Raw genomic sequence first — 12647 nt, 5'->3', positions numbered from 1 at the left:
GTCTGGGGAATTGGAGGTCCGAGATGTGTCCTTGTGGGTGGATGGCCATCATGGGCTGGAATTGGAAGTCATCAGAGTCGAGAGTTTTGTGGAATTCTCTGATATGGGGGAAGTGGAGACAGTTCCATGAACAGGATCCATGAATGTGAATGCTACAGTGTCTCAGGATCAGTGTAGGACATGGTGGGGGGTGAGAGAAGACAGGTGAAGACTTTGCACTCTTCCACACATGCACTGGTGAGCCCTGGAGGGGGAAGGGGGAAGAGAGACGATAGCTTTAGTGGGTGAAAAGGATAGGTAATATGGATTTTGAACACTGTGAAGGTAGTTAGAGGATCCAGAAGCAGCACTGGTGGGCAGAGAATAGGCTGAGTCCTCCACCTTTCTCTGTGGCAGGATAAAATGTCTCCCAAGTTGAATCAGTGCATCACCCTTGACATTACAATTGGGGGGCAAATTGTTCTGATTTTTTTTCAGGGGTATTTGTTAAGCACTTACTATGTACCGGGCACCGAATTAAGCGATGCAAGCTAATCAGGGTGGGTACAGTCTATTTCCCACATGGAGCTTGCAGTCTTCATCTGCATTTTACAGATGAGGTCACTGAGGCCCAGAGAAGTTAAGTCACTTAACTTCTCTGGGCCTCAGTTCCCTCATCTGTAAAATGGGGATGAAGACTGTGAGCCCCCCGTGGGACAACCTGATCACCTTGTAACCTCCCCAGTGCTTAGAACAGTGCTTTGCACATAGTAAGTGCTTAATAAATGCCATTATTAAGTTAAGTGAATTGCCCAAGGTCACACAGCAGAGAAGTGGCGGAGCTGGGATTAGAACCCGGGTCCTCTGACTCCCAGAACCGGGCTCTTTCCACCAGACCACACTGCTTCTCGATACCTGATGACCAAGTTTTGCACACTGCTGATAATAACAAGCACCTGATAGCCTGGAGAGCCTGGATGTGATCAGTTAAATGCTCCTGGTTTGTGGGGGGAAAAGATCTTCAGAGAATATATTTTTTTGAAATAAATCAATTCAACTTCTAAAATACCCACCTTGGAGAAAAATAGCTACCTCCTCATTAGTGACACCTGCTGGTCCTAATTGGGAGAGCTGAAGTGTTTGACACCAAGATCAGCACAGATTTTGGGTGGGAGTTTCAAGAAAAGGCTAACTGAGGTTACTAAGAATGGATGTGCTGTTTCTGCTTTTGGTGATTTTTTTTAACATGACATACAAAGCTCACCCATTGTAAAGCAAAACCAAAAGAATAGCTGTCTCCAATATCCCTTGAGAAAAATTCTCTTTTGCTCCCAGAGAGCTTCATTGCCAAACAAGTTCTATTAGGATAGCTAAAGAATATGTTAGTTCCCGTTCATGTTAATAGTTGTTGTTTTTTTCATCCAGGGGAGCATAAAATTAACTTCATCCCAGGAATGATTGGCCCTTTTCTTGGTGTTACCCTGGTGCAGCAGTCAGAGATTCGCAATGTCATGATCCCTATTTTTCACGACATGATGAACTGGGAGCAGAGGAAAAATGGAAACTTCAAACAGGTGAGACTCCATCAGTATTCTCTGGCCTGAATGTGAAGGTATAGAAGTAACAAAAAAAAAATCTGGGTTTGTTAAAGGTGTATTGTGGAGGATATTGTCTGCTGGCCAGACCAGGGAATTGACAGCTCTTATATCCTGGATTATCTTTCTGTCCTTGTATTGACTCTCCTTCGCTAGGCTGTAAACGTCTTGTAGACATGCATTGTGTCTACCAATTCTTTTGTAGTCACACTTAGTACAGTGCTCTGCACACAGTAAGTGCTCAATAAATGCCATTGATTGAATTACTGGCCTGGATGAATTTTCTTAAGCTTCTCTTTGCATCAGTTTAACTGTTTTTGGAAATAAGTGTAGGGGTGAATTTTTTGAAGAAATGGGATAATCACTGATTTTAATCTCCAAAACAAAAATTCAGAGTCATTGTTGTTGCATCAATCATATTTATTGAGTGCTTACTATGTGCAGAGCACTCTATCAAGTACTTGGGGGAAAGTACACTATAACAGAATTGGTAGGCGTGTTCCCTGCCCACAAAGGGTTGACAATCTAGAGGAGGAGACAGACATTAAAATAAATTATGGGTATGTATGCAAGTGCTCTAGAGCTGAGGGTGAGGCGAATAAAGGGGAGAGGTGCGAGGGTGACACAAAGAGAAAGGGCGTAGAGGAGACAGGGGCTTAGTTGAAGAAGGCCTCTTGGAGGAGATGTGATTTTAATAAGGTTTTGAACATGGGGAGAGTGACGGTATGTTGGATATGAAGGGGGACGTCCAGGCTAGAGGACGGATGTGAGCAAGGAGTTGGCAGCAAGATAAATCCTCCCCAACCAATCAAGATGCAGTTTATTTGAGAATGCTGTTAGATTAGCTCACAGTAGCATGGGCCCCAATATTAGTATCTCTTAATGGACTTTAAATGATTTTTTATATAGGCAAGTTTGAGACAGGATTTAATCATCTCTATGTTGTAATATATATGTTTTTATTTATGTATATGCCCACCCGTGTAATCATATAAATATGCGAATGTAGTTGTCCTTCAGGTTTGACAGTGCTGCTATTGAATGTGAGGATTTCTTCAGTGTGTGCAAGTTTGACTTACAAGACGATTGCGTGATTAGTAGTTCCTCCCACGTTAAGTGAATATAAAAAAATGACCCTTTTTGCACTGTTGCATTTGCAAACCACTATGCCTGTTGCCATTCCATTTTACCCCTTTCGAGTGGTAACAGTCCTGAGGCGGCCGGTGGAAATCTTTTCTGATTGCTTTTCACCAGGTTAATCTGCCTTCTGCTGCTGCCTCTCACTGCCATGCCACATTATTTATGGATTCGCTTTATTGTGTCTTTAGAGCATTTCTGCCCACCCTGTTTACAGTTTCCCCACTTCAGCTCACCCTAGAGTGGGTGTTTGGGTTCCCTGCCATCACCCATTCTCCTTACATGTCTCCTCCAGCAGTGCTGTGATGTGGTGGGCATTTCTTCTATGCTGGCCTCATTACAGAACCTCAGTATCTGTGATCTTGCCTTTTGAAGTTAAGATAGTATTGTTGTCTAGTCAGATGTGGCATTTGTGACAAGTCTGTCTCGCAGCCATAAAGAAGGTTGGAAGCTACCATTCTCTCCCACTGTCACCCAATCAATGGTATTTAGTGGGTGCTTACTGTGCAGAGCACTGTACTAAGCGCTTGGGAGAGTACAGTACAACACAGTTGGTAGATATGATCCCTGCCATCAAGGAGTGTACAGTCTACAGCCTGACCATAATCTCCCAAAGGACATCTACCTATTTTTCCTATAAGGCAGGAGTTGCTTTCTTGCAGAATGCTGCATTAAGGAAAACGTGCATTGAAGGATTAACCCCTGATCCAACACCACTCACGTGCCCACAGCCATTTCTTCTGACACTGCATCACACTCTTTCCAGACAGGTGCACCTTGTTAGAAGAACATTCTTAATTCTGCCATCATATTCTATGAATGAATGTGGAATGTGGAATGAATACCTGCAGTCTGGCAGAACTGAGGGTATTGGCCATCCTGATTCAGATTTCTGTCTCTTTTTCTGTCCTTTGCATTTTTAGACATGGTACTGACCAGGTAGTAGGGTTCAGTTTCAGCCTTCAGCTCTGTGTCATTGGTTGAAATCCTTAACTTCGCTGGGGTCTTAGCTGGAGCGGGCATGTACATCACCTTAGTCTCCTTCAGCTTAACTGTGAAGCCATAATGCCGTTATGGTTCTGAAAAGCCGTAATCATAATCACCCGCGTATCTTCTAGGGTCTCTACTTCCAGGGTTCATTTACCACTCTCTAGGAGTTCTTGTGTGAATGATGCCAGGATTTCAAATGCTGTTCCCAATCAGTTCCCTTGAAAGAGTTACCATGGGGCTCAGAATTGTATTCTGCCTTATTATTACTCTTGCAGTATTTAAGTGCTTCCTATGGGTCAAGCACTGTTATAAGTTGCTGAGGTAGATACAAGTTAAACAGGTTGGATATAGTCCCTGGTCTAAGAAAACTGACATCAATTTTCAGAGTCTTTGTTGGGTCCTTGAGCGTGGTCCTGCAGAATAACGTGAATGTGAGTTGTGTCTAGGACATCAGACTCGTCAAACTCATTTCTTCAAATTGGCCACTTGGATGTTACAGGCATTCACAACCTATTTGTGGCCAAAGTGACAGCAGCCTGGTGCCAGTGCTCTGCCACAGGGCCAAAGACCAGCAGGCAGTTGCCAGGGTAGCCTCTGAGTTCTTCCCTGCCCATATAAAGCCAGTTATTTTCAAGATTCCTACTGAACCTGGCCACCATGTAAGATGTTGTTCTTCTGTCAGAAGCTTGTTGAAAAACCATTCATTATCATCTGCCTATCTTCTTGGGTGCCCAGCAGAGCAACAACAGGCATTCCCCTATTTTGGGCAGTTTTACCCCCACCCCAGCCAGGGTCAGGGTGCGGGGAAGAAGTGACCACTTAATACAGTTCTGCGTTGCCTCACTTTTTAAAAGCTGCAGATAACAAATACATTCTTTATAAAATTAACAACAGCTTAACTCATTAAGTGAGAAGCGGCGTGGCTCAGTAGAAAGAGCCCGGGCTTTGGAGTCAGAGGTCATAGATTCAAATTCTGGCTCTGCCAATTGTCAGCTCTGTGACTTTAGGCAAGTCACTTCACTTCTCTGTGCCTCAGTTGCCTCATCTGTAAAATGGGATTAAGACTGTGAGCCCCCCATGGGACAACCTGATCACCTTGTAACCTCCCCAGCGCTTAGAACAGTGCTTTGCACATAGTAATCACTTAATAAATGCCATCATTATTATTATTATTATTAAGTAGAACAAAAGGAAATCAAATTGGTTAATAGAACAGTTTTTATCAAGGCTTTGCAGATGCAGTGTTAGTGGGCAGGACTTAATAATAATAATTTGGGTTCTTGTTAAGTGCTTATTATGTGCCAAGCACTGTTCTAAGTGCTGGGGTGGATACATGTTAATCAAGTTGGACACAATCCCTGTCCTAAATGGGGCTCACAATCTTAGTCCCCATTTTGTAGTTGAGGTAACTGAGGCACAGAGAAATTAAGTGACTTGCCCAAGGTCACACACCAGGCAAGTTGCGGACCCAGGATTGGAACCCAGGTCCTTCTGACTCCCAGACCTGGGCTCTATCCACTAGGCCATTAGTGGGCTCACTTAGCCTGTAAACTCCATACGGGACAAGAACTGTGTTTGACCTGATGATCTTGTATCTACCCCAGAACTTGGTACAGTGCTTGGCACAGAGTAAGCACTTAATGAATACTATTATTATTATTTCTCTCCCTAAACCAGAGCATCTCCCTTGGAGCCCTCCTTTTGTGTCATGGGGTAATGGGTAGAGAAAAACAGGCTGTGTATCAGGGACTTTTTCCAATGGCAAGTTGTTCTTCCTTCTACTTAGATTGGGCACCCCATTTGGGACAGGGAGTTTGTCCAACCTGGTGGTCTTGTATCTACCCCAGCACTTAGTACAGTGCTTGGCCCTGAGTACACATATCAATATTATTATTATTCCATGGGACAAGTACAAAGTTAGAGTGAAGGAAAGAGAGAGAGAGAAGCACACAGAGTCAGAGAGACACATGCTTTCAGCCCCACCCTCACTCCCAAGCTCATTCACACACATTCACCCAGATGATCCTCCCCCTGAACAGCCAGGGCTGCAGCAGGAGACAGAGAGGTGCCGTTTAAATGCCGCTGCTGCCGCTAAAAACTACTCCCAGGATTTCCAGTGTAGAGAAACTGTGGTTAGAGTGGTCTTCTAGAACTCCAGAAATCAAGGCCAGTCCCCAGCCACAGCATCAGTAAGTTATTCTGGTAGAGTCCGGGAAAAAAAATGACCTCTTCCTGCTTCCCAGATAATAATAATAATAATAATGGCATTTATTAAGCACTTACTTTGTGCAAAGCACTGTTCCATGCACTGGGGAAGTTATAAGGTGATCAGGTTGTCCCACAAGGGGCTTTAATCCCCATTTTATAGATGAGGTAACTGAGGCCCAGAGAATTTAAGTGACTTGCCCAAAGTCACACAGAGCCAAAATTCAAACCCATGACCTCTGACTCCAAAGCCCGTGCTCTTTCCACTGAGCCACATCTAGCATCTCAGCATCTAGCCCAGATGGTGGCTAGCTATCCTACAAGGGCCACGTAGAGCTTAGCCGTGGGCCCCAGGCCATGATTTGACATGCCTGTAATATAAATCCTGTTTTACTCCATTGGTGATGGGAAAAGAATCAGACAAGGACCCTGAGCAGCCACCCATATCATTCTAGAATCATTTTAGAGTCTTGACAGACTTTCAGGGCAGCCCAGCTGTTTTCACAAGTCTCAGAAAGCAGGTGCATGGAGGGTGTCAAATCCTTTTCATAAGGTCTACAAACAGCCTGTAGAAGTTGTGACGTGTTCCCTACATGTTTCGTGCATCTGAAACTCAGCAGAGATCATATCCACTCTCTGTGCCCCACTGTGTCTGAAGGTGTGTGTAAATTCTGGGAGCACATGGTTAGCAATATACTTCAGTAGTAAATCTAGGAAGACTCTCTGGCTTGAAGCTTAATAATAATCATAATAATAATAGCGTTTGATAAGTGCTTACTGTGTGTCAAGCACTGTACTAAACATTGGGGTGGGTACAAGATAATCAGGTCCCATTTGAGGCTCACAGTCTAAGTAGGAGGGAGAACAGGTATCCGCATTTTGCTGATGAGGGAACTGAGGCATAGAGAAGTGAAGTGAGTTGCCCAAGGTCACACAGCAGGCAAGTGACGGAGCTGGGATGAGGACCTAAGTCCTCTGACTCCCAGGCCCAGACTCTTTCCACTCAACCATGCTGCTTTTCCTCCTGAAAGTTCAGGACACTTAGATCCCATGAGAATTTCTGCAGTCAGCTCTCTTCCCCCTCTGCTTTCTAAAAGTAATAGGCAAAATGGGGAAAGCTTTGTGGAGATAGATCCCTGGTTTTAGGAAAGGACAAGTAGGAGCTCTTCCACTGTCCAGAAATGTTCAGGTGCAGAAACAGAGGTTCCCTACCATACAGGAGGAATCTATATTCAGGAAGAGGGAAAATGAATAACCAAGAGAAGTTATGCTGGCTTCTTCCCTGGAGATCTTTAATCACAGGATAGCTACCCATCTTCCAGGAATGATTTGAGTTAAGCCTCCTTGAATGTAGGATAATAGATTGGCTAACCTCTAGAGTTGTTTTGCACCAGTCCTATGCTCTGTGGTTCTATTGGGGTGGGGGGGAATCTCTTTGTGTGTTAAGTGGGGTTTTAATACATGTTCTCCCTCCTACTTAAACTGTGAGTCCCATGTGGGACAGGTACTGCAACCAGCCAGAATGTCTTGTACCTAGCACAGTGCTTAACAAACACTGTTATTGTTATGATGATGATGATGATGATGATGGTATTAAGCGCTTACTATGTGCCAAGCACTGTTCTGAGCACTAGGGTAGATCAGGTTGGGGTAGATCAGCACTGGGGTAGGTAATCGGTTGCCACATATGGGGCTCACAGTCTTAATCCCCATTTTACAGATGCGGTAACTGAGGTGCAGAGTTGTTAAGTGACTTGCCCAAAGTCACACAGCTGATAAGTGGTGGAGCTGGGATTAGAATCCATGACCTGTGACTCCCAAACCAGAACTCTTTCCACTAAGCCATGCTGTTCAGACATTATTATTATTATTATTATCAGAACAGGCTACCAACTCTATTATATTTTTCCAAGCACTTAGTGCCTAATAAATACCATTGTTTATTATTATGTCAATTGCTTAATGAATTGTCATTCTCTCCACCACCATCAGTTTGTCAGTTTAGCAATTTAGCACATCTATTGACAGTAGAGAGGCTGACACAGTTACCCTAAATTAAATTGTCTAGAATAAAATTATGGTGGATTCATAAATCAACTTAAATCCATTTTGGCAGTGGAAATGTTCAGAAAAACTTAATACATTTTTTATTTAAAATTTTGGTGGGATTTTGGGTTTAGTCCCAACATTAAAAAGTGATTTGGGGGTAGAAATTATCTTGAATCCAGTCTTCCTTAAAAATACATGCTCTAGTTATGAGTTCAAGAAGAAAGAAGTAAACTTGTCAGTCTGTGGTTCTGATTGCACTAGAAATAAAGTTTTGAAATGTGACAGAGGAATGAGTATTGCTGTCCTGTTCCATACCTTCCTCTGCCTTGTAGGTTCTCCAAAATGCACATCCACTGTAAAAAGAAATTGGGACTAGAGACCAATTCTTAAGTGTTGGTATCTAATTAATGTACAGAACTGTTCTGCTATGCCTTCATTGTTTTATATGGTCGATTGGCACAGAATGGCATACTGGCATAGAACGGGGCTTTTTGCTTTACTACAGAGCTAATAGATTATAGCTGTGGAAGATCAAGCTGGAATCCATTCTGTCTTAGGCATCATGCTACAGAGTGACCAGCTGAGTTCTTTCTGCATGAAAGGCCATCACAAACGATAAATATTCTTCAATCCAAACACAGCTTGATTTTTCAAGGCAAGTTTGCACGTCTGTTTGGTCGTTGAAAATATCACATTTGGACTTGTGCACAGAGACACTCTGATAGAAAATTCACTGGCAGAGAAAATTATGAAACAGCAAGAAGTCACTTCAGAGGCGCTTTACTCTTGCTAAGCCAAAGAATAAAAGTAATTGCTGCAAACTTTTAACGATCAATATGGCCAATTACAAAAAGACAGGTTTTTGTGGAATCAGTTATCTTTATCCGTAAGAGGCCCTGTTCCCTGGCTTTCCTCCTTCTTTGTAATCCTCTAGGCCGTAAAGCTCCTTGTGGGCAGGGAACATGTCTGCCAACTCTGGTATATTGTCCTCTCCCAAGCACTTAGTATGGTTCTCTGCAATCAGTGAGCTCTCAATAAATGCCACTGATTAATTGATTGATTCTCAGACTTCTCCCACTATTCATTTCCTCAGCTGATTCTGCTGGTGAAATTGAAGCAGTGTTTCTGTAGTTTTGCTTATCAAACGTTGTCTGATCACTGTCTCTTACTAAACTCCCACAATTCCCAAATTTCCTTCAAATCTGCATCATTCTCCTCCCCACCCCCCGAACACCCTTCGACAGTCCCCATAATTTCCCACGGAGAACCACATTTCTCCAAAAGTCCCAACCTATGTTTTCTTCCCCCTGTGTTTTGAGGGCTACTCTACCTAGAGTTTAATAGTGTGAAGAAAAAGATTAGTTGTGTTCAGACCTGGATGAATCTATCTTTCCACAGTTCCTTACTCTTTCTATACTAGAGTAACTTGAAGTCTAAGAATATGGTGAATAGGCCCTCTTTTCGTCATCCACTGAGCTACACTGCCTCTCATGTGCCGATGAAGAAAGTCCATAGCAGAATCTGATTCCCCTTTTGGCCTATCCCTCCTCTCTTACTCCCACTCCTTCTGCCCCACACTTTCCTAAATCCCCCTGCTCCTCCCTCCAAAAATTAGTTATTGAGCTGGCAGTAGAACTTTTTCACCTGTCGATTAATCTATGAACTCCATAGGAGCCTTAGACAGTGGGAGGCAGTGTGACTCAATCACAGATTCAAAACCCAGGAACTGTGACACTGAGATCTCGTTCTTGGGTTGTTACTGATAGTTTCCTCCACTGCCGAAGGGTAGCACAGTCTATTGGAATGAGCATGGGGTCTGGAAGTGAGGTTCTAGTCCCCGCTCCACCATTGGAGCTGTTGAGTGACCTTGGGCAAGTCATTCCTCCCCATTCTACAGGTGAGGAAACCGAAGCACAGAGAAGTTCATGTATATGCCCCCTTACCTCTTAGATTGTGAACTCCATGTGGGACAGAGGCAGCAACCAGTATGAATGTCTTGTATCTAACCAGCACAGCACGTGGAGCAGGGTAAACGTGTAAAAAATGCTATGATAATTATAGCTCAGAGCCCATAATCTCATAATTGTTGATTATTTTTCCAAGGTTAATTTCCTTTTTCTCCTAGGGAAGCTTATCTGCCATTTTTTTGTCACTGATTCAGCTCTTCGAGGTCTTTCTACAAACACTTATACCTTATTTTGGAATATGTTTTTTCAGTCATTTCTCTCTTTGCCCTTTTCATAACTCCATAACCATCTTCTGGTCTTACCTGGTCTACAATTTCACAGTCTTGCTTTCCATCAACATTAGTGTCACACACCTAGGAAACCTACTCCAGAGGCAGGTATTCATACATGTTACACCTGTTACAATAAACTAGGTGACACCCTTTGTGATGTTGGGCCTCTAACTCCATTGTCTGGTTAATCTTCACATCTGTTCAAGGTTTAGCCTTACTGTTTATAGAAAAGAAGCCAGGTGAGAAGAGAGAAGCAGGGAGAAGGAAGAACCAAGGAGAAAGGGGTCCAAGGGAGGAGGAGAGAGAGGCAGGGGAATCTTCTAAGGGTGAAGGGAGTAATGAGAGGAGGCCGTGGTGAGAGTGGACAGCAGGGAAATCTGCTAGGAGTCGTTTGGAGATTTCAGCTGCCAAGGAGATGATTTCACGTTGGGAAAACAATTGAAATTTGTTGACAATTTAATTTTAGGTGTTTAATTTCAGTGATCTGTTCTTTCTTTGAAACATATTCTTCTCCATTGGATGTCAAGTGTATTCAATGCGACAATTACTTCTCTTTAAAATAAACAAATCGGTGGATAAGCACCACCTCATTTTCCCACACTTTACAATGGCGTACTGAACTCCATTTCAGCTACTTCCTAAATCAGGTTTAACTTTGGAAGGCTGACGTTCAGTAGAACAAATATACATTTAGAGTGTCCTTGTAGGTAGGAACTGAGTTGTAACCAAAGATAATATTGCATCTAGGTTTGGAGAAATGGAGAAAATTGCACCATGTGCTAGAAAATGAATTGGAAGTAGTTGGTAGGAGAGAATGCTATGGAGAGAATGCTTTTCAAAGTGAATATATAAATGAGGAATTCATAAACCTCTCTCCCGTGTTTTCTCTTTCATTCATATTGCCCCAACCGATTCATTTGAGCAATCACACCATAGATTAGTCTCCCAGCAAGCTATCCTTTGTGATTAGCTGGAAAAAGTGGATAAGATTCTAGCCAAGTTATTTGTTCACATAAAGACCATGTATGTGGGTATTGCTGAGAGCCAAAGACATAGCTTACCAACAACTTCTTGGAGAACTTAAATACCTCTCTCTCCAGAGAATGTTTGTTTTTCTCCTTGGTACAAGGAAATAATAATTGAGGCTTATATTTCCATGCCCTTCATTGAAACAAATGGGACAGTTGGCGTCCCGGACTCGGGAGCATGGGTGTTTTTGGTGGGGTTTTTTTTTTCTTGATGTTGTAAGAGAGGCAGACATGCCTGGAATGTGTTGGGAGCAGGGAAAATGGATCAGCCATCCAAAAAAAAAAAAAAAAAACAACCAACCCAACCATTGCCCCTTCTCAGGGACAGTATTTTCCAGCTTTTGCAATATTGCCTTGTTTTTATAAGTCTTTCCCCTCACTCTAGGTGGAAGCCGAGTTGATCGATAAACTGGACAGCCTGGTGTCGGAAGGCAAAGGAGATGAGAACTACAGGGAGCTCTTTGGCCTTCTGTAAGTCACATCAGCCCCTTTTTATCCTCTGTAATTCAGGGTATTTTTGGTACTGCTCTGGCATATCACAAAGTGGATATTTCTTTAAGGCCTGGACCATGTAGGTAGCCATTATCTGGCTTAATAAATTCCCCCTTTGGCCTGATTTTAAGGTAGGTTTACAGTGAGAGAATTAATGTGTGCCTTGGCATCACATCAACTAATTCATTGGGGTCATTCAGATCACATGGGCTTATCCTTGCACTGCTCAGTTTGCAGTTGTCTGAAATAACTAAAGAGCTTGGCAAAAAATTAAGGCAAGACTTTCCTTGTGTTAGAACTCCTAGCTCTTATCCCAATCATAAGATGTGTGGTCAAGGTTAGAGGAAAAGGTCAAATTGTAAACTTTGACCTCTTTTTGGTCACTTTTTCTGTTTGTGAGCTGTTCCCTAGTTCTCTTGATCAAACACTCAATCAGTCAATGGTATTTTTTGAGCATTTACTCTGTGCAGAGCACTGTACAAAGCACTTGGGAGAGTACAATATAACAAAATTAACAGACACATTCCCTGCCCATAACAAGCTCACTCAATACACTAGATGGTGAGATAGTCAGGAGGGACCCTATTTGACAGTGATCCTCAGTTACACACTGGCTTCAATATTTTATCATCCCAGAAAAAGAAGAGCAGTATTGCCTAGTGGAAAGAGCATGGGCCTGGAAGTTAGAGGACCTAAATTCTAATCCCTGCCCCACCACTTGTCTGCTGTGAGATGTTGGGCAAGTCACTTAACTTCCCTGTGCCTTAATTACCTCATCTGTACAATGGGGATTAATGCTATGAGCCCCGTGTGGGTCAGGGACTGCATCCAACCTAATTATCTTGCATCTACCCCAGTGTTTAGAATAGTGCTTGACACATAGTAAGCACTTAACAAATGCTATTAAAAAAAATGTTAGCACCAAACCTAGGC

At 42.9% G+C, this 12647-nt stretch overlaps 1 protein-coding gene across 7 annotated transcripts in view; it reads left to right on the top strand.

The window, feature by feature from the left end:
• Nucleotides 1-12647, top strand: part of DOCK3 (dedicator of cytokinesis 3) — a 477519-nt gene that overhangs the window by 392637 nt on the left and 72235 nt on the right. For all 7 annotated transcript variants that reach the window (XM_038770866.1, XM_038770865.1, XM_038770864.1 and 4 more), the window contains 2 exons: nucleotides 1405-1553; nucleotides 11608-11693. In XM_038770866.1, coding sequence (XP_038626794.1) covers nucleotides 1405-1553; nucleotides 11608-11693 — 235 coding nt within the window. The remainder of the gene's footprint in view (nucleotides 1-1404; nucleotides 1554-11607; nucleotides 11694-12647) is intronic.

This window comes from Tachyglossus aculeatus, chromosome X2 (genome assembly GCF_015852505.1).
Source record: "Tachyglossus aculeatus isolate mTacAcu1 chromosome X2, mTacAcu1.pri, whole genome shotgun sequence".
Lineage (NCBI taxonomy): Eukaryota > Metazoa > Chordata > Mammalia > Monotremata > Tachyglossidae > Tachyglossus > Tachyglossus aculeatus.
Note: the sequence above shows the minus strand (reverse complement) of the source record. Positions and strands in the feature narration are given on the sequence as shown.